Here is a 24,233-nt window from a genome sequence, read left to right on the forward strand (position 1 = left end):
GTGGCCCTGAAGGAAGCAGCTAAAGCTCTCACCTCCTGTCACTAACTGGGGTTCCTTGGCAATGCTGCTCAGGTAATAGCAGGCATAGGCAATGCTGAAGCCCAGGATCAGGGATAAGCCCACTCCCGACCTGAAGAACCCGATTGGACCTGGTACTCCAGGTAGCGGGAGAGCCCCTGCAGGTCTGTGGCTAGCCACTGTATGGTCCAGGCAGGGTGGCGTGTTGTCCTACAGCCAGAGGCAAGCCAGTCAGCAACAAGCAGGAGCTTGGCAATGTGCAGCCCCTGCCCCTCTGGATAAAGAATTCTTGCCTGGCAGTTTTGCTCTTTCATTACCTCTGCCTTCTTGCCTCCATGGTTCCTGATGAGAAATTGACATTTAATCTTATTGCTCTTTCCCTTGTATATGATGGACTGATTTTCTCTTGCTGCTTTCAGAATTCTATCTTTATCTTTGGTGTTCAGTATTCTGATTAGTATGTGTGTTAGAGTAGGACTGTTAGGATTTATTGTTTGGTTTGCATTGTGCTTCTTGGGCATGTATATTTGTGTCTTTCATAAGAATTGGGAAATATTTCAGCTGTTCTTTCCTCAAATATTCTTTCTGCCTCTTTTCCCTTCTTTTGTCTTTCTGGGAACCCATGATGTTTATGTTTGTGTGCTTTGTGCTGTCATTCAGTTCCCTGAGATTCTGCTCAATTTTTTCCATTCTTTTCTCTATCTGTTCTTCTGTCTGTGAGATTTTTATTTTCCTGCCTTCTAGTTCACTGATTCTTTCTTCTGCCTGTTCAAATTTGTAGTTGTATGCCTCTAGTGTATCTTTAATCTCCATTATTGTGCCTTTCATTCCCATAAGTTCTGTTTCTTTTCATACTTTCAAATTCTTCTTTATGCTCACCCAGTGTCTTCTTCATATCTTTTAGTTCCTTTTTCCATATTTTCCTTCATGTCCTTGAATTGATTTAGGATATTTGTTTGAACGTCTTTGATTAGTTGCTCCAAATTTTGTGTCTCCTCTGAAGTTTTAATTTGTTCCTTTAACTGGTCCATATCTTTCTGTTTCTTAGTATGGCTTGTAAATTTTTGCTGATGTCTAGGCATCTGGTCATCTTGATTAGTTTACTCTGAAGGTCAGTTTCTCTCTCGTGCCTAGGGTTTTATTTTAGATTGGCTTTGTGTTAAGCCTCTTCTTTGCCACTTGGTTCAACTTAATCTAGACCCTTAGAATTGCCTGTGGTTTATCAGATTTTTTTTTTCAGCTCTTCATCTGATTCTTGCCCTGAGGATGCTATACAATTTTAACATTGTGTTACTTGTACAGCGTTTCACCCCCAGCAGAAAGCTTCCCTTACTCAGTTCCTTCTCCAGGTATCTTGATCTGTTTTGTTTTTAGTCTCCTTTCATAGCCTCTGGCTGCTTTTGCCTGGAGTGCAAATTCTGAGAGGAGGGTCATCCCAGAGACAACTTTCCCAAGTTAGTATTTCCCAGCCAGAACAGGACCAGGGACCCACAAAGGAGTTGTAGACCAGTTCCAAAGAGCCTTGGGAAAAGGGTCAGGAAAGATGCCAGAAAGCCTTTTGATGGCTGTCCAGATCTACACTTTCCTGGCCTGCCCAGCAGATGGTGCTATTCAACAGACTTTTCCCTGCAGGCCCCAGAAGGCCTTGCCTCTTTGAACTTCCACTGCCTTTGCCCCTGTTGAGGACGGGGTTGAAACAATGGCCATGGTGTTCCCTATCCGGGGTAGGCTGAAACTGTAGTGCAAAGCCAGGACCCAGAGATCACAATTTGCTGATCAAAAGCCACAATCAGTACTTGACTGTGTCCCCTCTATTCTTGGAGAAGAGGGCTTCCACATCCCTCTCTGTCTGCAGCAACCATCCAGTAACAGGCTGGAGGTGGCTAGCCTTGAGAGTGGGGGTTTGACGTAAGCATTCGCTGCTGAGTGCTTTACTCACACTTCTTTATTTCAGTGTCTCAGCTTTTTTGTCCCGCTCTTCCCTAGATGCTATATAGTGCTCCCCTGGCCTCCAGAGCCCCAAAACAGTTGTTTCAGACAGTTTCTGCCTGCCCGCTAGCTGTTTTGGGAGGAGGAGTAAGAACTGCAGCTCCCTACTCCACCATCTTTCCCAGAAGTTGCCTAAGTGATTCTTAACTGTATTGTGTTGATGTTTTTCACAATCCTGTCCAGGGTCTGATGGCTATTGATTGCCCATACACTGGCATTGTGAATTATCGGCAGGTGGCTTTGTCATTTGCCCAGGATTTCCAAGATGCAGGTGGCTCTGTCTTGACCAAATTTGAAGTAAAAGATATTGAAATGGCTAAAGAAAGTCCTTCAGGAAGTAAAGATGGTAAGCCATCCTTATTGTCTTTTCTATTGAATATTTTTATTGACCTTTAAAAAAACCGGGTCCAGTTTTTGTCTGGGGTAATACTGGTGGGAGACTCTCCAGGTGCTGGACTAGAGTAGGGCCCAGAGTTGGAGGAGGATTCAGAAGGGGGAGAGGTAAGATTGGTTGCAGGAGAACTAAGACTCCTGGAGCTTCTTGTGTTGTTAGAACTGGGCACTGATTGGATGCTAAAACCTGAACCTCCAAGGCTATTTATGGAAAATATGCCCCCTAAACTCTTGCCTTACATACTGCAGGCTAGAGTCATAATCTCTTTGGATGCTTGCTAAAAATGCAGATTTTAGCATCACCCATACTTACTGAATTAGACTATCTGGGGATAGGGATCATCTTTTAGTGATTCTTAGACATACCAAAGGTTTAGAATGAAAGCGTAAGGTCATAAATGACTGAGTCATTCTCAATCTCTTCTACCAGGCTGCACTTAGATTTTGTTTTGTTTTGCTTTGCTGGGGGTGGGAGTGGGTGGGGTTGGGTGTGTGTGTACACGCACATATACATGCACACATTTATATGTTTATATGTAATATAAATATATATGTATTTAAACCAATTGAATGATTGGTAAGCTTTGTATATGCTGTAGGGAAATTTGAAGGAGGAAAAAAGTAGAGTTTGGTTCAGTCTTCCTGGAGAGCTTTTTGTTTGTTTATTTGTTTTGAGAGAGAGAGAAAAGGAAAAACTTTAGTTAAAATCTTTACAATAAAATAATTTTGATTATAAATCTCTTCATAGTTAAGTTTTATGTACATATTACATGGTACTTTATAAAAGAATGGAACTGGGTAAAGTTTTCCAGGCAAGCCTAATGCACAAATACACCATATTTTAGAGTATAGTGTCAGTTAAACATTCTTAAATAGCTGTGTCAGACGATGGCTCTGCTTTGCGCAAAACATGATAAGCAAAATTAAGAAAAATTCTATAAAATTCTTTAGTTCCCCAAGGAAATTACTACAAAAGAAAATAATAAAAGGAATAAAGGTCGTACACTCAAGCTTGATTGTATACAGAGGCCAGCATGACCAGCACAATGTAACCCCCATATCTGCTAGAAATAAGTCCTTGGGTAGCTTTAGTTTGGAGTTAAAAGCTAAAGTCCTAGCAATTGTGCTTTTATGCAGCCACATGGCCAATAAGGTAGATGTTATCATAAAAGTGCCCTACAGGTTAGACTAGGACTGGAATTGAGTTTCCTCGCCCTTCGGTTTGAGAAAAAAAGAATGTCTTTGAAGAGGAATTACAGGAAGAACATGTGATAATCACATTAGTTCCAATAAAAGAGGAATCTCAAGTGGGTCATCAGATGGAACCAAGTACTTCAACTGCACAAGTTAAACCAAAGAAGTCTAGGAAAAAGGATAAAGTTCATCTTCCTCAAATGAATGAGCAATTCAAAGCTTGCTCAAAATGTAAAGTACCAATGCTTCCCTTGCCGACCATTTTGCCTCCTATTAATAAGGTACACCGGGACACTTTGCGGAAGTGGTGCCAACATTTTAATTTGAGTACCGACGGCCCGAAAATAGACGTTTATCTGAGGCTCCAGCAACATGCTTACCCTGAGCAAAAACAGGATATTCCTGACACACCAGAGGAGGCTAAGTTACAGTTATGTTCGAAGAAATGCAAGGTGATGCCCAAGACAGCAAAGGATCAAAAAAGTTGTAAGAGAAGGGAGAGAGAAGAAATGACTAATAGAGTTGAAGTGATAACTTCAGCTCAGGAAGCCATATTGGCATCATGGACAAGAATTGCTGCAAGAGCAGTGCAGCCTAAGACCGTGAATTCATGTCCCATTCCCACTTCTGTCGAAACCTTTTTGCTTCAAGCCTCTGGTGTCAGATGGTGTGTGGTCCATGGCCGAGTTCTCCCTGCAGACACCCAGGGCTGGGTTCGCCTGCAGTTCCATGCAGGGCAGGCCTGGGTACCTGACACTCCTAAGAGGATGATCTCTCTCTTTCTGTTACCAGCCTGCACTTTCCCATCTGCAGACGTAGAAGATAATATGTTGTGCCCTGAATGTGTGAAGAGGAATAAGAAGTTAATGAAAAGATTAATTCTAATGGGGAAGGAGAAGTGATCTGCTTCGAACACACCATCATCTCTCTTTTTGGATGGGCAATGTTTTAATAAACAGCAAATAGCCTAGAGCCCATAGCCAAATTGACTTGCATCCCAATGATTGCTATATGCTGTGTTGTGTGCTAATCATCCTCAGTGCTGCCTGCTTTCTTGAGTATAAATAGGAATTTCTGGATTCTGGATTTGGGGTTTGCCAAAAAGTGGCTGCTACTGCTGCTTTTTTATGAGTTAGGTTTAAGAAGAGGTTTTCCCATCTGCTCCAATTAAAGTGTTTCTCAATGAATTGGTTCCATATAAATTGCTATTAGAGGAGAGTTCCATTACAGAAAAAGCATCAGTAAATATTTTAACATTAAGTATGTAGCGATATAGAATATGTTTTTGCTCCTTTAAGAAATTTTCTTGTGTGTATAAATTCACAATATTCAAAATGTGCTTAAGGGTATAAGTGACATATTTCTCATTGTAACACGGACACAGTTAGCCTTGTTGAATCATATTGTGTGTGTGTATTTGTACAATGAAATTTCTAAAAATGGATTTATTGTTGAATAAAATTCCTACAAGTGGAAAAAAAAAAAAAAAGTGCCCTACAAAATCTGCACAAGGTTTTGAGCAGCACAATGGGTATTTCGAATAAATTCTCTTTTTGACATTTTATTCCTCATGTGAGAGCTAGTGAGGCCAACAGAAAATAGAATCAAAGAGTAGCACAGTACATAGACCACATCAGAACTAAGGCCAAGTTCTCTCATTAAAGCAGGGTCACAAGCACATAACCTATGTGAGAACTTTGTTAGAAGAGTTTCAAGATATTCCCCCACGCACTTCAGGGGCATGGATATGATGAAAAAATACTCTCAGTGTATTTGGCAAGAACTGATTTCTAAAATTATGCTGTGTTACATGGTCATCCAAGACATCTCTTCTTTCATTAAGAAGTTTCTCGGTTTCTTCCAAATTAGTGTTCTTGTACAGAAGATAAACTTTGCTATTTCCTTTAGCGAATCATCTATGATACCCTTGGATATACGGTAGCTCGCTCCCTCATCTGGGTTGGCATTGAAAGTCAGGCTTCCTTCATCCAGCTGCATATACAGTTTTCTAAAAGGAAATCCTAGAGGTGGGTTCTTATTGTAGATGGATCGGTGACCCCAAGTGGATTTGCATAGCCATTGCCAGAAAAGTTCTTCATTAGTGAGATCCTGCCAAACACATGAAGCCAAAAAGAGGTCCTGGACAGCTTTTTAAGGAGATCTGGGCTATCTGAATCATTTGCTCAGCATCCTCCTAAATTCCAAGATGGTGAACAAAATTGTTAGTTAAATAGTTAAACTTGTTATAACTAGGATAGTGAATCACATTTATGATACAGGTATTCTTTACCTATTGTATAATATGCTTTATAAGACTCTGAGATTCCATGTGTTTGATTGGGAACTAATTTTATAAATGATCAGTTTACTACTGAGAGTTTTGTTTTGATGTTGACTCTTGCTTCTCTACACCTAGAATCTGTAGGGACTCAAGTAACCAACACTTGCACAAAAAGTTTTCTCATATCATAGCATTAGTCCTTGGAAAATACATACTAATTTATGATAATCCATTTGACAGCATGGTTTCCAGGATTGTACCTCAGGAAAAACCTGGGACTGCCTATATTGGAGTTGAGGAGGGAAATGGTTTTATAAGCATGGATGAATTTAATTAAAATAAAATAAAATAAAGCATGCCTTAATTTTATAAATTGCCAAATGTGGATTAGTTTAATTGTTACTAATAAGAAGCTTAAGAATGAAAAGTGGGGTGTAAGTATTGTTATGACAGAATAAAATCATCTAAATTTGTTACTAGTGTAATATTTCAGATAATGTAGGCCCTTTGCTAAAAATAAGCCCTTCACTAATTCTTTTTTTTTTTTTTTTTTTTCCTTTTTTTAGGATTGAAATACCCAATTGTTATTAGAAATACAAAGGTAAAGTTTCTTAAGCATGGTTGTCTGCTTTCTTCACCTCCCATTTCTTAAACTGTCAAATAATCTGAAGTGCTATAATTTAAGTCATTGAATGAAGTTTGTCTAATTGTAAGTTTTACTCTGAGAGAAATTCTTTAAGAGCAGTATAACTGCTTTTATTCCAAAAGAAGTTTCAACTTGGGACTGTCTTCATAAAGAATAGGATTATCAACATGTGGCATGTTTAATTTAAGGCAAAACTGGTAGAAATTTTAGAGATCTGTCTACTGATCAACATAATCTTGCTAACTCCCTGTTAATTAGATGGGGTGCAGCGGGAGATGAACTGCTTTCCTTGATCCCCACATAGTCCAAAATAAGAACCATCAAATAACAGAAGCATTGCATTTGCTGTCTGTTCTCTGCATTATCAGGGTTCACTCAGGAGCAGAGTCATTTAGGAATGATACAGGATTTATTGTAAGAATTAAACTTAATTGCAAAAGGATCTGGGGAAGCAGAGGCCTAAAAGGGGATGTGGCAGAACAAAGAAGTCTTCAACCAATCTGAGAAGCCAAGCATGCTAAGGGTATGCTCATGGGAAGATCTGTGGACACCTGTTGCCACTGTGTCTGTACCCAACTAGTGGGCCCAGGGCTGTTCTTGGTCAGTAAGATCTGCAGTTGGGAAGTAGAGCTAGATAAGAAGTGTAACTCACTGGGAAATGGGTGGCTGTCTGTCCACCACATCAAAGTAGGATGACCTACAGAAAATAGTGACTGCTGTTTACTTCTGCCTGCCAAATACTATGCATATTCCTCTTTTGGTCAACTTAAGTTGGGACCCTACAGTAAAGAGGATTCTGTTAAGCATGGTTCCCAGCTTAAACAAGTTGATAGAATACAAACCCTCAAAATCCATCCCTTGTCAACTTGGCATCCATATGCATCCCTTATAACCATATTTAACTTCCAGAAAAAGAAAGTAATGAAAATTATGTGTGCTGATTTGTATATATTATGTTCCCCCAAAAGCCATATTTTAATGCAGTCTTGTGGGATATTTGGGTTAGGTTGTTTCCATGGAGATGTGACTCACCTAACTATAGGTGATACTTTTGATTAGATTATTTCCATGGAGGCATGGCCCCGCCCATTCGGGTGGGTCTTGATTAGTTTATTGGAGTCCTTTAAGAAGAGCACAGGCCCATACACTTGCTGATGCTTTGAGATGCTAGCCCAGGGTTTGCTCTGGAGAAGCTAAGAGAGGACAGAATGCCCCAAGAGCAGCTGAGAGAAACATTTTGGAGAAAGCCATTTTGAAACACAACCCAGGAGCTAATGATCAGCAGATGCCAGACATGTGCCTTCCAAGCTAACAGACATGTTCTGGACACCACTGGCCATTCTTCAGTGAAGGTATCTTCTTGTTGCCTTATTTTGGACACATTTATGGCCTTAGGACTGTAAATTTGTAAACAAATAAACCCCTTTATAAAAGCTAATCCATTTATGGTATTTTGCATAATGGCAGCTCTAGAAAACTGGACCATTATGCTTCCACCTAACAAGATACGACTATTCCTGATAGAACTGAAGACACGCTAACCCTCTCTCCAAAGAGGAGATTACTGGGTAATGTTCATTCCTTTTCTAGCTGAATCATACTCCTTCTTTGATGCTTTGTAATTTATATACTGAGTTACAAGGTTAACTACTATTTAAGCATCTTATATTAGATAAGTTGTTATCAACCAGAGGTGATTTTGTCCCCCAGGGAACATCTGGCAGTGTCTGGAGACATTTTTGGTTGTTAAAACTGGAGGAAGGAATTACTACTGGCATTTAGTGGGTCAAGGCCAGGGATGCCACTGAATGTTCTACAATGTACAGGACAACCCCCCATAATGGAATTATCTCGCCCCAAATATCAGTAGTCCCAAGGTTAAGAAACCCTGTGTTAAATAATAGGGGAACAGTAGAGAAAGAGAAAAGAAAGAATTGGTTAATCTATGTACAAATATATTTCAAAGTAAGGAAGAGATACTCATAACTCCTGTATTCCTTGTTTCTGTAACTGGTCATGTGAACATAGCTGATATTTATAATTTTCTTCTTCCGCTACCCAATCCATATTCCCTTTGCCCTTGGCAAGCATTTCAGCTAGTCATGGTTCCAGGCTTGGTGGGGTGACCCAAAGTTTCATTCCTGAAATATCTATGTTATTATCAGCACTGCCTGTTTTGGGTTGTTGTAGGTTTCCATTAACTTTTATAATAATACATAGGAGTTCTAAAAGGTGCCCTAGAGGATCTGCATTATCATCATACTCCTTTATTCATCCTCAACCCCTCTTGAGAGCCAGGATCAGTTGCCCCATTCAGTATAGTGATCCTCTCTTGACATGAGGAACCCAAAGTGGGCAGGTGGCAGTCTCAACTTGCAGTTTAATGGAACCATTGCTTGTTCTCTAATGGAAGCATTACTTCCTTGGGAATTAAGACCGCTAGATCATCAAAGCCCAAATTGTGAGGATAGCAAAATTCTCTATTGAATAATTGGGGTAATGGTAAAGAGCTACTCCCATTTCTACCTTTTGATTCCCAGACCTATAAATCCTGGCCGTGGGAGAAATAGCACCATATATTGGTCACTAATTTAGAGCATATACTGGATCCTGGAGGACATTGCCCCAGCCCTGCAGGATATTGCAGCTGGTGCAGTAACTGAATCTTCCAAAGGTCATTTCACCATTTTGTCACTCAGCTGCTTCAGGGTGACGGGGGAAAGGGTAAAACCAGTGAATTTCATGAGCTGGAGTCCATTACTGCATTTCATTTGCTATAAAATGAGTTCACAGATAAGCAATAATGTTTCTTTGATCAAGTGCCATGATGCTAACTAAGACATATTGGAAGTTCACAGATGGTGGTTTAGCAGAAACTTTGTGGTCAAGGAAGACAAATCTATATCTAGAGCAAATGTCTATTCCTGTGAAACCTAAGCACTGCCCCTTACATGATAGAAGTGGTCCATGGATCATATCAGAGGCTCAATTGGTCTCTGCTATTGATAGACTGAGTGCTCATCGGTGGCTGTAGATTGATTGGCCTTGGTGAGCAAGGCCATGTTGCTGAGCCCATGAATTCCTCCATCTATATTGCCATAACCACTTAGTTCATGAACTCATTGGGAAAGGGCAAGGGAGCCTGGGAAAGAGGTTTACTGATGTTCACAGAACAGGTCATCTTATCTACTGATTATTAAAATCTTCCTCTGCTGAGATTATTCTTCATAAGCATTCATATGGGACACAAATATCTTTACTCTCTGAGCCTGAGTTCTTGACAGTTCCTTTTCAACAATCTTCCTGACCTTACAGCCAAACCATTAGTCATTGCCCATGAAGTAGTATAGATCCATACTTCTGGCCATCTCTCCTAGGCAAGATAGCCAAATGTGGTGCTCAAAGTTTTGCTCCCTGGAAGATTTCCTTTCACCACAATCCTTCAGGACCACCCTTGAGTGGTGCTCTAGTGTTACAACTGTTCACTCTCAAGTGGTGCCAGAATGTTGTACAGAGCCATTTGTAAACCAGGTGTGTTAGTCAAGTTTCTCTAGAAAAACAGAACTGACAGAAGTTATCTGTAAGTATCAGATATTTAATAAAATTGTCTCACATGACTTGGGATAGTGAAGTCCCATTCTGTAGGGCAGACCGTGAGCTGGAAATTCCAATGAAGGTTTTCGATAAATTCCCCAGGAGAAACTGGCTGGCTGAAGTAGAGATGGAAATTCTCTCTTCTGACTTCTCTCATTGTTGAAGGCATTCCCCTCAGTTGATTACAGATGTAGTCAGCCATAGATGCAATCAACTTTCTGATGATTTAAGTCCATGAAATGTCCTCACAGTGTCAATCAGGCCAGTGCTTGCTTGACCAAGCAACTGGGCATCAAACCTGGCCAAGTTGACACATGAAGTTAACCATCACAGTCTACGCCTTGTCAGCTTGGCAGCCATACACATCTCCTTAAAGCACACTTAATCTCTAAATAAAAACAATAACAGTTATATTTTTGTCTAACAATACTCAACTGTCCTGCATACAACTGGAGGCACACTAACTCTCCCCCAAATAGGGTGCAAGTCTTAAGTTTACTCTTAAACTTAATATTCTATATCTTAAATAGTACAACATGAAGCTAATACAACTTATGAAATATGATAAGGGGATAAGATAAGGAAGATGATATTCGCTTTATGTACATATACAAACATGCTCATAACAAAACAAGGAAGAAATATTCATAACTATAACAGTCCTTGTTTCTGTAACTGGTGACTTGGTCATAGCTCATATTTATGACTGTCTTCTTCTACCACCCATTCTGTATTCTCTTTGCCCTCAGCAGGCACCTCAGGTGGCCATGGTTCTTTGCCTGGTGGGGTGACCCAAACTTTCATTCCTCAAGTTTCTGGGCCATTGATAGTCCAGCCTGGATTGGGTTATTGCAGGTTTCTATTGACTTTCATCACAGGGCATGGTAATACTAAGAGACACCCTAGAGGATCTCCTTGTATTCCAGGCAAACTCTTTTTTACTTCCATGGTGTAGTTGAAGTCCTATTTCCCCTTGATAGTTAGGGTCAATCATCTCAGCCAGTATAGTAATTCGTTTCTTTGCCTGTTGATTCAGAGGCATGAGGAGCCCAAAGTGGCCAGGTGGCAGTCTTAACTTCCAGTTCAAGGGAATCATTGTTGTGTTTCCTGGTGGAAGCATCCCTCCTTTTAGAACTAAGAGCCTGCAGCGACAGGAACCAAAAAATTTTCTAATGGATCACTGGAGGTAATAGTTTGTAGTGCCATTGCCATTTCCATCCCTTGATTCCTAGACTTATGAATCCTGGTGATGGGAGAAAGAGCACCATAGAGTGGATGCTGATTTAGGGCATACACAGCCTCCTGGAGAACATTGCTCCATCCCTGCAAGGTATTGCCACCTAGTTTGTGCTGTAATTGAGTCTTCAAAAGGTCATTCCACTGTTATATCAATCCAGATGCTTCAGGATGTTGGGGACCATGGAAAGACCAGTAAATTCCATGAGCATGTGCCCATTCTCACACTTCATTTGCTGTGAAGTGGCTTCCTTAATCAGAAGCAATGCTGTGTGAAATACCATGATGGTGGATAAGGCATTCTGTAAGTCTACAGATGGTAGTTTTGGCAGAAACCCTGTGTGCAGGGAAGACAAACCCATATCTGGAGTATGTGTCTATTCCAGTTAGAACAAAACACTGCCCCTTCCTTGATGGAAGTGGTCCAATCATGGATAACCTACCACCAGGTAGCAGGTTGATCACCTTGGGAATGGTACCATATCAGGGATACGTGTTGGGCTCTGCTGCTGCCAGGTTGGGCACTCAGCAGTGGCTATAGCCATGTTGGCCTTGGTGAGTGGATGTCTATTTTGCTGAGCCCATGCCTAACCTCCATTCCTACCACCATGGCCACTTTGTTCATAAGCCCGTTGCACAATGACAGGAGTTGCTGGGGAAAGAGGACAGCTGGTATCCACAGAATGTGTTATCCTATCCACTTGATTATTAAAATTGTTCTCTGCTGAAGTTACCCTCTGGTGAACATTCACGTGGGACACAAATATCTTCATGTTTTTTGCCCACTCAGAAAGGTCTATCCATGTACCTCTTCTGCAGACTTCTTTGTCACCAATTTTCCAATCATGTTCCTTCCAAGTTCCTGACTGTCCAGCCAAACCATTGGCGACAGCCAATGAATCAGTATATAAACATACCTCTGGACAGTTCTCCTGCCAAGCAAAATGAACAACCAGGTGTACTGCTCGAAGTTCCACCCACTGGGAGAATCTCCCATCAACACTCTCCCTTAGGAACATCCCAGAAAGGGGCTGTAGTGCTGCAGCTGTCCACTTTTGGGTGGTTCCTGTATATCATGTGGAACCATCTGTAAACCAGGCCCGAGTTTTCTCTTCCTCACTTTTTTCCTCCTAAGGAACTCTCCAAGAGGCCATAGCTCTGGGCTAGAGAAGAGAAGGTAATGTGACAGGAGTAGAGGCCATGGGTATTTTTGGCCACTTTCTCATGTAACTTACTTGTTTCTTCAGGACCTGTTTGAGCCCTATCTCATATAAATCAATTGCGTTTTATGAATTGCTATGCATGCCCAAATTTATGGCTTGGTGGGTCAGACAACATCCAGTTCATGATAGGTAACTCAGAACTCATGGTAACTTGGTGGCCCATGGTTAAGCATTTCACTCCCTACTAAGGATCTGTAATAGGCCAAAAGCTGTTTCTCAAAAGGAGAGTAGTTATCGGGAGATGGCAAACCTTTGCTCCAAAATCCTAAGGGTCTATGTTGTGATTCTCCTATAGATGCCTGCCAAAGTCTCCAGACAGCATCTCTGTTTGCCAGTGACACTTCTAATGTTCTCAGAGGGTAGAGCCTTCACCGCAGTGTTTGAGGAGAGCATGGCCACTGAACAAGCACTTGGAAAGGGTGGGGCTGCTGCTCCATCATGCCCAAAGGACAAAACATCATTCTGTAGATGACCCTCAGACCTTAAAATCTAATGGACTATGTCCTGCAGGGTTTCAGAATTGTTTGGTGCCCGTGACCTGTTTTCCTTCCAATTTGTCCCTATGGGAATAGGAATGTTTATCCTGTGCCTGTCCCTCCTTTGTATATTGAAAGAAGGTAAGTTGTTCTCTAGGTTTCACAGGTCCACTGACTGAGGAGAATTGTGCCCCAGGACAGACCACACCTATAACTGATTTTGAGACTATACTTAGTAATGCTACTGAAATGGTTTAAGGCTTTTGGGATATTGTGATGGAATGAATGTAGTTTGTATATAGAAAGAACATGTCTTTTTGGGGTCCAGAGGGTGGAATGTGGTGGTTTGAAGCTGTATGTACCCCAGAAAGACATGTTCTTAAATTTATCCATTCCTGTAGGTGTGGACCCATTGTAAGTAGGATCTTTTGATGAAGCTACTTCATTTAAGGTGTGACCCACCGCATTGAGGGTGGGTTTTTATCTTCTTACTGTAGTCCTTTATAAACACAATGAATACACAGAGAGAGAGAAAGCCAATAAAGCAAGAAGCTGAAAGCAACAAAACCTGGAAGAGAAGGGAGAGACCAGCAGATGCCTCTGGGTGTCTGGTCACATGGCAGAGGAGTCAAGGATCACCAGCAACCAGTCTTTGGAAAGAAAGCATAACTTTGCAATGCCTTTATTTGGACATTCTCACAGCCTCAAACTGTAAACTAATAAACTCCCATTCTTTAAAGCCAACCCATTTCATCGTATCTGCTTTGATCAGATAAGAAAAGTAAAACAGATTTTTGGTACCAGGAAAGTAGGGTGCTGTGCCGGTTTGAATGTATTGTGTCCCCCAAATGCCATTATCTTTGTGGTCTTGTGGGGCAGACGTTTTGGTGATGGTTAGATTTGCTTGGAATGTGCCCCACCCAGCTGTGGGTGGTGACTTTGGTGGGATACTCCCATGGAGGTGTGACCCCACCCATTCAGGGTGGGCCTTGATCAGTGGAGCCATATAAAACATGCTGACTCAAAGAGACTGAACGGAGTGCAGCTATGAGTGACGTTTTTAAGAGGAGCAAGCTTGCTAGAGAGGAACATCCCGGGAGAAAGCCATTTTGAAACCAGAACTTTGGAGCAGACGCCAGCCATGTGCCTTCCTAGCTAACAGAGGTTTTCCGGACGCCATCGGCCATCTCCAGTGAAGGTACCCGATTACTGATGTGTTACCTTGGACGTTTTGTGGCCTTAAGACTGTAACTGTGTAGTGAAATAAACCCCCATTTTATAAAAGCCTATCCATCTCTGGTGTTTTGCATTCTGCAGCATTAGCAAACTAAAACAGATTTTGGTACCGGAGAAGTGGGGTGCTTTTGCTGCTGAGTTTGCAAATACCAAACATGTTGGAACGGCTTTTTAAATGGATAATGGGGAGTTTCGGGAAAAGTTGTGAGAAGCTTGATAGAAAAGGCCAAAACTGCTTTAAAGAGACTGTTTATGGAAATATGGACTCTAAAGATACTTCTGATGAGGACTTGAACAGAAATGGTGAATGTGTTGTTGTAAACTGGAAGAAAGGCGATCCTTGTTTTAAAGTGGCAGAGAATTTGGCAAAATTGAGGCCTGGTGTCAGATGGAAGGAAGAATTTAAAAGTGATAACCTGGAATACTTAGCTGAGGAGATCTCCAGACTACATGTGGAGGATATACCCTGGCTTCTCCTTGCAGCTTATAGTAAAATGCGAGTGGAGAGAGATAAACTTAGGACTGAACTCTTGGGTTCAAAGAAACCAGAAGCTGATGGCTTGGAAAATTACCAGCTTCCAGGGGGTGGAATCCCAGAAGCTACAGCCCAACGTGAGGATGTAACCAAACATGGAACCCAGCCACCATTTCAGTACAAGCCAAGATTGGAGATGGAATTATCCAGAAAGGATTTGTGGAAACTCCTATTGTCTGATGGCTTTGACCCCTGTGTGCTTCATGCAAAGCCAACAGAATTTTTGAGAGAACTTTATAGACAGAGCCGCTGCCAGTCTGGACTGGAGGAGACAGACAAGGAACAAATTGCAGGAAAAATTTCTTCAAAGACAGAGCCATGGAGGTTGAGGTCTGGAGTCAAGAGGCCTTGGGCTGGGAGAGCAGAGCAGCCCACACACATGGAAAGGGTGAGTTTGCCCCGGAGGTCGAGGGCAGGCATTCCACCTCGGTGCTCTGGAAGAGTTTTGCCACCTCAGGTCCCAAAGAGGTTGGAGCACATTCCCAGGGAATTGGGGAGAGCCTGGCTGCCACCACACTGTTCTGAAGGGGTTGAGCGTGTGCCCCGGAGATGGAAGGGAATCCGGGAGCTGCCCCGATGTTTGAGGAGGGTGGGGCCGAGAAGGTGGTCTCCCCAATGTGTGGAAATGTTGGAGCACTCACCCAAGCATTTGGAGAGGAAAGGGCTGCCAGAAAGGCCCTTAGGAAGGGTTAGACTCCCACTCTCTCAAGCCCCAAGGATGCAACGTTGTTCTGTAAATGACTCTCAGACTTTGAAATCTAATGGAGTTTGTCCTGCAGGTTTTAGGAACTGTTTTGGTCCTGTTAACCCTGTTTTCTTTACTGTTTCTCCTTATGGCAATGGAAATGTTTATCCTATGAATGTCCCTCCTTTGTATATTGGAAGCATATAACTTGTTCTAAGTCCACAGATCCAAAGCTAAAGGAGAATTGTGCCTTAGGACCCACCACGCCTGTAATTGATTTTGATGGGATTTTGTACTTAACTTTTGTTACTGAAATGGTTTAAGTTTTTGTGATATTGTGATGAAATGAATGTATTTTGTATTTGGAAAGATAATGTCATTTTGGGGTCCAGGGGGTGGAATGTGCCGGTTTGAATGTATTGTGTCCCCCAAATGCCATTATCTTTGTGGTCTTGTGGGGCAGACGTTTTGGTGATGGTTAGATTTGCTTGGAATGTGCCCCACCCAGCTGTGGGTGGTGACTTTGGTGGGATACTCCCATGGAGGTGTGACCCCACCCATTCAGGGTGGGCCTTGATCAGTGGAGCCATATAAAACATGCTGACTCAAAGAGACTGAACGGAGTGCAGCTATGAGTGACGTTTTTAAGAGGAGCAAGCTTGCTAGAGAGGAACATCCCGGGAGAAAGCCATTTTGAAACCAGAACTTTGGAGCAGACGCCAGCCATGTGCCTTCCTAGCTAACAGAGGTTTTCCGGACGCCATCGGCCATCTCCAGTGAAGGTACCCGATTACTGATGTGTTACCTTGGACGTTTTGTGGCCTTAAGACTGTAACTGTGTAGTGAAATAAACCCCCATTTTATAAAAGCCTATCCATCTCTGGTGTTTTGCATTCTGCAGCATTAGCAAACTAAAACAGGTGCTGCTATTGCAAATACCAAAAATGTAGAAATGACTTTGGGATTGTTTGCTGGTCAGAGGCTGGAAGAATTGTGTGCTGTTTGATAGAAAAGACTTAGATTGCTTTGAAGAGACTGTTTGTAGAAATATGGATGCTAAAGTTACTTCTGTTGAAGCCTTAGAAGGAAATGATGAATGTGTTGGAAAATGGAAAAACAACGATCCTTGTTTTAAAGTGGCAGAGAACTTGGCAAAATTGAGTCCTGATGTCAGATAGTATGCAGAATTTGAAAGCAATGAAATTGGATATTTGGCTAAGGAGATTTCCAAGCTAAGTATGGAAAGTGCAACCTGGTTTCTCCTTGCAGCTTGTAGTAAAATGTGAGAGGAGAGGGATAAGCTGAGAATTGAACTCCTGGGCTCAAAGAAACCAAACATTGATGGCCTGGAAAATTCTGAGCCTCTGGAAGGTGAGTTCCTGGAGACTAGTGCTCCATGTGAGGGTTTAACTGAACATGGACCCAGTCAGCCATTTCAGTGCAAGTCAGGATTAGAGACACAGTTATCCAGGAAGGATCTGTGGAATGTCCTACTGTCTGATGGTTTGGACTCTTGGGTATACATGCAAAACCAACAAATTTTTTTTTTTCAAGATCTATATGAATTTGCCTGGACTAAAAGGAACAGAAAAGGGACAGATTGAAGAAAGAATCACTTCAAAAGCAGAACCATGGTAGCTGAGGTCTAGACCAAAAACATCTTCTTGGCCAAGAAAGCAGACCCACGCATGTATGTAGAAAGAGTGAGCATGCCCTGGCACTTGGAGAGGGCAGGACTTCTGCCTGTTGTTCAAGAAGAGTGCTGCTGCCCCAGTCTTTGTAAATTGGAGCATATTCCCCAGGGATTGTGGAGAGGCTGGCTGCCACCCCACTCTCAGCACCAAAGCTGTATTAGGGTTCTCTAGAGAAACAGAACCAACAGGAGATACCTGTAAATATTATGAGATTTTTATAAGATTTGTCTCACATAACTGTGGGGACACACAAGTCCAAATTCTGTAGGGTGGGCCACAAGCTGGGAACTCCAATGAAGGTTTTCAGTGAATTCCTCAGGAGAAGCTAGCTGGTTGAAATAGAGTTGGAAATTCCCTCTTCTGACTGCTTAAATCATCACTTCTCCTTTTGAAGCCTTCAACTGATTGGATGAGACTTCTCTCGTTATTAAAGATAATCTTCTCAGTTGCTTGTAGATGTAATCAGCCATAGGTGCAATCAACTGACTGATGATTCAAATACATGAAATATCCTTACAATCAGGCCAGTACTTGCTTGACTAAGGAACTAGACATCAAAACCTGACCAAGTTGACACATGAACTTAACCATCACACCAGGCTTGTGTTTTTTCTTCCTTGGTCTACTAGACATAGGTAACTCCCCTTGGGACCACATGAGCAGGTTGAGAGGTGAGAGGCAGTTTAGCAGCAGTAGAGTCATGGAAACCTGAGCTACTTGCCTCTGCAACTTACTTGTGCCTGCAGGACTTGTATAATCATGATGTTGTATCTTTTGCGTCCTCTTGGTGAAGGAGTACTGCTGTATACACCCACTTTTGTGGCTTTTGAGGTCAGATAAACACCCAGTTAGCTCAGCTCACATGTTAATTTGGTGATCTGTGGTTAAGTGTTCAGTCAGAGCCTGAAGTGCTTTCTCAAAATAGGATAGTTATCTGTAGAAAATGGCATAATTTTCCTCCAAAATCCTGAAGTTCTGTACTGTGATTCACCTTTAAGGACCCCCCCCCTCCCAAAAGTTCCATAAAACAGCCCTATCTGCTACACATACTTAGGGACCCCCCCCAAAAAAAAAAGTTCATAAAGCATCCCTATTTGCTACACATACTTCATTTACTATTAGTTCTGCTGCCTCATTATGGCCCAAGTGGCAGAGCAACTGTGGTTTCCATTTAAAGAAATATTAACAGTATGTTTCTTGGAGAACATCTTGGGGAGCTGGCAGGCTAGGGAGCTCCAGGACTCAGTCCTTCCACTGAAACAGCTACTAAACAGTCAGGAACTGTCTGAAACAACTATTTTGAAACTCCAGAGGCCAGAAGACCACTGTATAGCATCCAGGGAAGAGAGGGAGGAAGAGGCAGGTAAATTGTGGTAAACAACTGTAAATTGCACTCTGCATAGCTACCACTGCCCATCCTCACTCTTGTGGCAGGCCACTGACTAGTGGCTGGTGACAGAAAGAGACATAAAAATCCTCTTCCCCAAGAACAGAGGTGGGCAAGGCTGATCAATCATCACAGCTTTTAATTAGCAAATTCGGATGGCTGGGTCCTAGCTCTGGGGGTACCTATTGTTTAAAACCTGACCCAGACAAAGGCAGGGGTAGCCATTGTTTCAACCTTTGCCAGACAGGGGTTCAGGTGGTGAAGATTTAAAGATGAGCATTTCTTAGGATTGCAGGAGACAGTTACTGAAGGATTGCATTTGCTGGGCAGGCCAGGAAAGTTGAACTTTGGGGAACCATTGGAAAAGCTTTTGACAGCCTTCCTGATCTCCACCTCAGGGCATTTTGGAGCTGGTCTGCACCCCCCTTCATGGGTCCCTGGCCCTGTTTTGGCTGGGAAAGACTGACTTGGGAAAGTCCTCTTCAAGGTTATACTCCTCCCAGAATTAGCCCTCTAGGCAAAACCAGCATGAGACAACAAAAAGGGTATAAAAAACTATAGAGGCAGACAGTCTGGGGCAAAGGTCTGCTGGCTTCAAAAACCTAGGAAGGGGAGAGAACCCAAGATGGCAGCTAGGTAAGACAGGGTAAAAAAACACCTCCATGAAAAATACTAGATAAAAGCCAGGAAATAACTGAGAACAGCAGTTCCAGTGATGCACCAGCCAGACAAGTTCTAAATCCACAGTGACCATGCATGTGGTGAAACCAGGAGTCTGCACTCTGAAACAAGTGAGTGAGCTGTGCCATGCTGCAGTGTAGGGAAACCATGGGTTGGCGTTTGGAGATGGACTAGTTCTTTAAAAAAAAAAAAAAAAAAAAAACCTGGGACCAACTGCGGATACAACGGTGAGAACTGCGCAGTGAAGCACGGCAGGAGTGGGCTCTCCCAATGCCTCGGTGTCTGGCATGGAGGATAGCCATTCCCACACCCGCTGCTGATTGTCTCGAGGCCGGGGAGGGGGCAGAGGGGAGCCAAAAGGAGAAAGAAACCGCACCCCTTGCAACCATCTCCCTCGCGGGCTGGGGATGCTCCTGCCCGGGGCCGGACCCACAGCCCAGAGCCGTGACAAGAAACCGAGTATGATGGGGAGTGTTTCCTGCAGCACCGCACACATGCCACAATATCGGCCATGAACAGTGGTCTTTAGGGCACCCACAGCTAATTGTCCCGGAGCTGGGAAGGCGGAGCTATGTGAAGAGGGGGGAAATTAACATGCCCCATTGAACCATCTTTGCAGCAGGCTGGGAATGCCCCTACACTGCCTGGCAGCCCAGGGCTTCCCTGGAGGGCTGGTGTGCACTTGTGACATGTTGCAGCCTTCCCTCGGCAGGGGTCCTGGAAGAGCACGGCTGAGAGGGGGGACCCACTCGGAAATCCCAGGGACTTGTGGGTCAGCGGCAGAGACGATCTGTGGCAGGACTGAGGTGAAGATTTGGACTCTTGCAACAGCCTTAAATCTCTGGGAACACCTAGGAGGTTTGATTATTAAAGCCAACCTGCCTCCCTAACCACTCAGACACACGCCCCACATTCAGGGCGGACAGCACCAACAACACACCCAAACTTGGTGCACCAATTGAACCCCACAAGAATGAGACCCACGACATGACAAAGACAAAGTTGGGGAGAACTGACTTGAGGGGAATAGGTGACTCGCAGACGCCATCTTCTGGTTAGTTAGAGAAAGTGTACGCCACCAAGCTGTAGATCTGACAAATTAGAGATTGGTATTTTATAGACCCTGAAAGAACCCTATCAAGTAAAGCAAATGCTAAGAGGCCAAAAACAACAGAAAATCTTAAAGCATATGATAAAACCAGATGATATGGAGAACTCAAACCCAAACACCCAAATCAAAAGATCAGAAGAGACACACAGTACTTGGCGCAATTAATCAAAGAACTAAAATCAAACAATGAGAGCATGGCACAGGATATAAAAGACATAAAGAAGACCCTAGAAGAGCATAAAGAAGAAATTGCAAGGGTAAATAAAAAAATAGATGATCATATGGAAATAAAAGAAACTGTTGGCCAAATTAAAAAGACTGTGGATACTCAAAATACAAGATTAGGGGAAGTTGAACAATGACTCAGTGTCCTCGAGGACCACAGAATGGAAAATGAAAGAACAAAAGAAATAATGGGGAAAAAAATCAGAAAAATTGAAATGGGTCTCAGGAATATGATAGATAAAATAAAACATCCAAATTTAAGATTCATTGGTGTCCCAGAAGGGGAAGAGAACAGTAAAGGTCTAGAAAGTGTATTCAAAGAAATTGTTGGGGAAAACTTCCCAAACCTTCTACACAATATAAATACACAAAGCATAAATGCCCAGTGAACTCCAAATAGAATAAATCCAAATAAACCCACTCCGAGACATATTCTGATCAGACTCTCAAATACTGAAGAGAAGGAGAAAGTTCTGAAAGCAGCAAGAGAAAAGCAATTTGCCACACACAAAGGAAACAACATAAGACTAAGTAGTGACTACTCCGCAGCCACCGTGGAGGCGAGAAGGCAGTGGCATGACATACTTAAAATTCTGAGAGAGAAAAATTTCCAACCAAGAATACTTTATCTAGCAAAGCTCTCCTTCAAATTTGAGGGAGAGCTTAAATTTTTCACAAACAAATGCTGAGAGATTTTGCTAATAAAAGTCTTGCCCTACTTCAGATACTAAAGGGAGCCCTACCAACAGAAACAAAGAAAGGAGAGAGAGATATAGAGAAATTTAACAGACATGTATGGAACATTATATCCCAAATCACCAGGACACACATTCTTCTCTAGAGATCATGTATCTTTCTCCAGAATAGACCATATGCTGGAACGTAAAACAAGCCTCAATAAATTAAAAAAAAAAATTCTCTGACCACAATAGAATACAAATAGAAGTCAATAACCATCAGAGACTTAGAAACTTCACAAACACCTGGAGGGTAAAAATGAGGGGGAGATGAAAACATTCCTGGCTAATCAAAAGCTGAGTGACTTCATCACCAGTAGATCAGTCCTGTAAGAAATGCTAAAGGGAATTGAGCAGGCTGAAAGGAAGGGACACTAAACAATTGACTGAAACTACATGAAGAAATAAAGATTTCAGTAAAGATCACATGGTAAATACAAAAAAAAGACAAACAAAAAACAAAAAAACCTAGGAAGGGAGGTCTGTCTCCTGGGAAACAGAGGGGCAACCAAACCCCTGTAAGCAGGGGAACTCCAAAACAACTAACAAGCAAAAGTCCAGGATGAGACAGAAAGACAGGGAAAACCCTACACACTGCATTCACCTTGGGCAGACTTTCCTGATAGCAGGTCTGAAGCCAAGAAAATCTGTCTTATCATCAGCTGGTTACAAAACCAAGAAACAGACGTCCAAGAGAGTAATTCCCATAGATAACATTTTGAAATATTAAAATGTACAGTGTGCACCAAGAGTATATGACAAAGAAATAGGAAATGGTGGCCCATCCAAAGGAAAAGTATAAAAATACAGGAAAAAAAAAAAACAAAACTATGATGCAGACAAGAATAGGGACATGCCAAACAAAGCCTTTAAAAAAATGATCCTAAAAATGCTCAAGATGAAGGAAAGTGTACAGAGAAAGAACTAAAGGATATCAGAAAAACAATGAATAATAAGAGTTAGAAATTTTAAAAAGGAACCAAACAGAACTACTGAAGTTGAAGAGCACAATAAGTGAAATGAAAAATGCCCAGGAGGGTTTCAAAACCAGATCGGAGCTGACAGAAGAATCAGTGTACCTGAAGACAAGACACTTGAAATGAGTCAGGCTGAGGAGCAAAAAGAAAAAAGAAATATTAAAAGCAAAATAGCCTAAGACACCTCTGGGACAGCATCAGGCACACCAGCATATGTATTACGAGAGTCTCAGAAGAAGAAAGGGGCAGAAGGACTACTCAAAGAAATAATGACAGAGAACTTGCCAAACTTAGCAAAAGCCATGAATATGCACATCCAAGAGGCTCAGAGAACACCAAACAGGATAAACATGCAGAAAAATACGCCCTCTCATATACTGATTACACTATATAATGCAAAGGACAAGGAGAAAGTTCTGAAAGCTGCAGGAAAAAAGCAATGTGTTATGTAAAATGGAGTCCCAATTAGATTGAGTGCCAGTTTCTCACCAACAACCATGGAGGTAAGGTGGCAATGTGTTGAAATACTTAAAGTGCTGAAGGAAAACAACTGCCCGCAAAGGATTTTATATACAGCGAGACTGTCAAAACTGAGGGTGAGATTAGACATTCTCAGATAAACAAAAGCTGAGGGAGTTCATTACCACTAGATCTGCCCTTCAAGCAATGCTAAAGGGAGTTCTTCTGACTCAAAGGAAAGGATACTAGACAGTAGTTCAAAGCAGCATAAAGAAATAAAGACTTGCAGTAAAAGTAACCTTTTGGGTAATTATAAATGCTTGTATTATTTACTGTTTGGTATATAACTCCACCTCTTACTTCCTACTGTGCTAAAAGGTAAAAATCTATATTTTTGGACAGACAATGTACAAAGATATAAGTAGTAATAGGTACAAAAAAATGGTGAGGGATACAGAGGTGTAGAAAAAGTATGCTACTTAAGTTAAGTTCAAACCAAATGTAATTGCTATATATTTAGGATGTTAAATTTTATCCCCATGGTAACAACAAGGAAAATAGATGAAAAATATATCCAGATTGAAATGAGAATGTACTCAACATGGTACTACACAAAAAAGCAAATAAGTATAAAAGTAGGCTTTAATGGAAGTGAGGGACAAAAAGGTTTAAGACTTACAAGGTTAAATAGCAAAATGCACTACTGTATTATCAGTAGTGACTTTAAATGTAAATGAATTAAACTGTCTAGTCAAAAGGCAACAATTGGCTGAATGGATGAAAAAAAGCATGACATAGCTGTATGCTATCTACAGGAGACTCACCTTAAAGACAAAGATAAAAGTAGCTTGAGGGCAAAAGGATGGGAAAAAAATATACCATACAAGTAGTAACCAAAAGAGAGCTGGGGTGGCTATACTAACATAGGATAAAATACACTCTAAGTCATAAACAATGTGTTGGTTAGATTCATATGTCAACTTGGCTAGGTGATGGTGCCCAGCTGTCCAGTCAAGCAAGCACTGGCCTATCTGTTTCTGTGAGGATATTTCATGGACTTAAATCATCAGTATGATTGATTGCATCTGTGGCTGATTACATCTGCAGTCAGCTAAGGGGAGTGCCTTCTGCAATGAGAGACGTTTAATCATTTGAAGGCTATAAGGGAGAGATGACAGCTTCAGTAGTCAGAAGAGAGAACCTTCATCTCTACTTCAGCCAGCCACCCTCTCCTGGGGAATTTATCAAAGACCTTCATCGGAATGCCAGCTTGCAGCCTGCCCTACAAAACTGATGTATTTAAAGAGAGAAATTGAGGCTTCTACATTAATAGTAGGAGACTTTAACACACAACTCTCAATAATGGATAGAACATCTAGTCTGGAGATCAATAAGGAAATACAGGACTTGAATGAAACACTAAACCAACTAGACCTAATAGACATATATAGAACAC

General features: G+C 41.9%; 1 protein-coding gene across 3 annotated transcripts in view; it reads left to right on the forward strand.

The window, feature by feature from the left end:
- L2HGDH (L-2-hydroxyglutarate dehydrogenase) overlaps positions 1-24,233 on the forward strand; it is a 106,806-nt gene that overhangs the window by 58,580 nt on the left and 23,993 nt on the right. For all 3 annotated transcript variants that reach the window (XM_037832770.1, XM_037832772.1, XM_037832771.1), the window contains 2 exons: positions 2,191-2,353; positions 6,442-6,476. In XM_037832770.1, the coding sequence (XP_037688698.1) occupies positions 2,191-2,353; positions 6,442-6,476 (198 nt within the window). The remainder of the gene's footprint in view (positions 1-2,190; positions 2,354-6,441; positions 6,477-24,233) is intronic.

This window comes from Choloepus didactylus, chromosome 4 (genome assembly GCF_015220235.1).
Source record: "Choloepus didactylus isolate mChoDid1 chromosome 4, mChoDid1.pri, whole genome shotgun sequence".
Taxonomy (NCBI): Eukaryota; Metazoa; Chordata; class Mammalia; order Pilosa; family Megalonychidae; genus Choloepus; species Choloepus didactylus.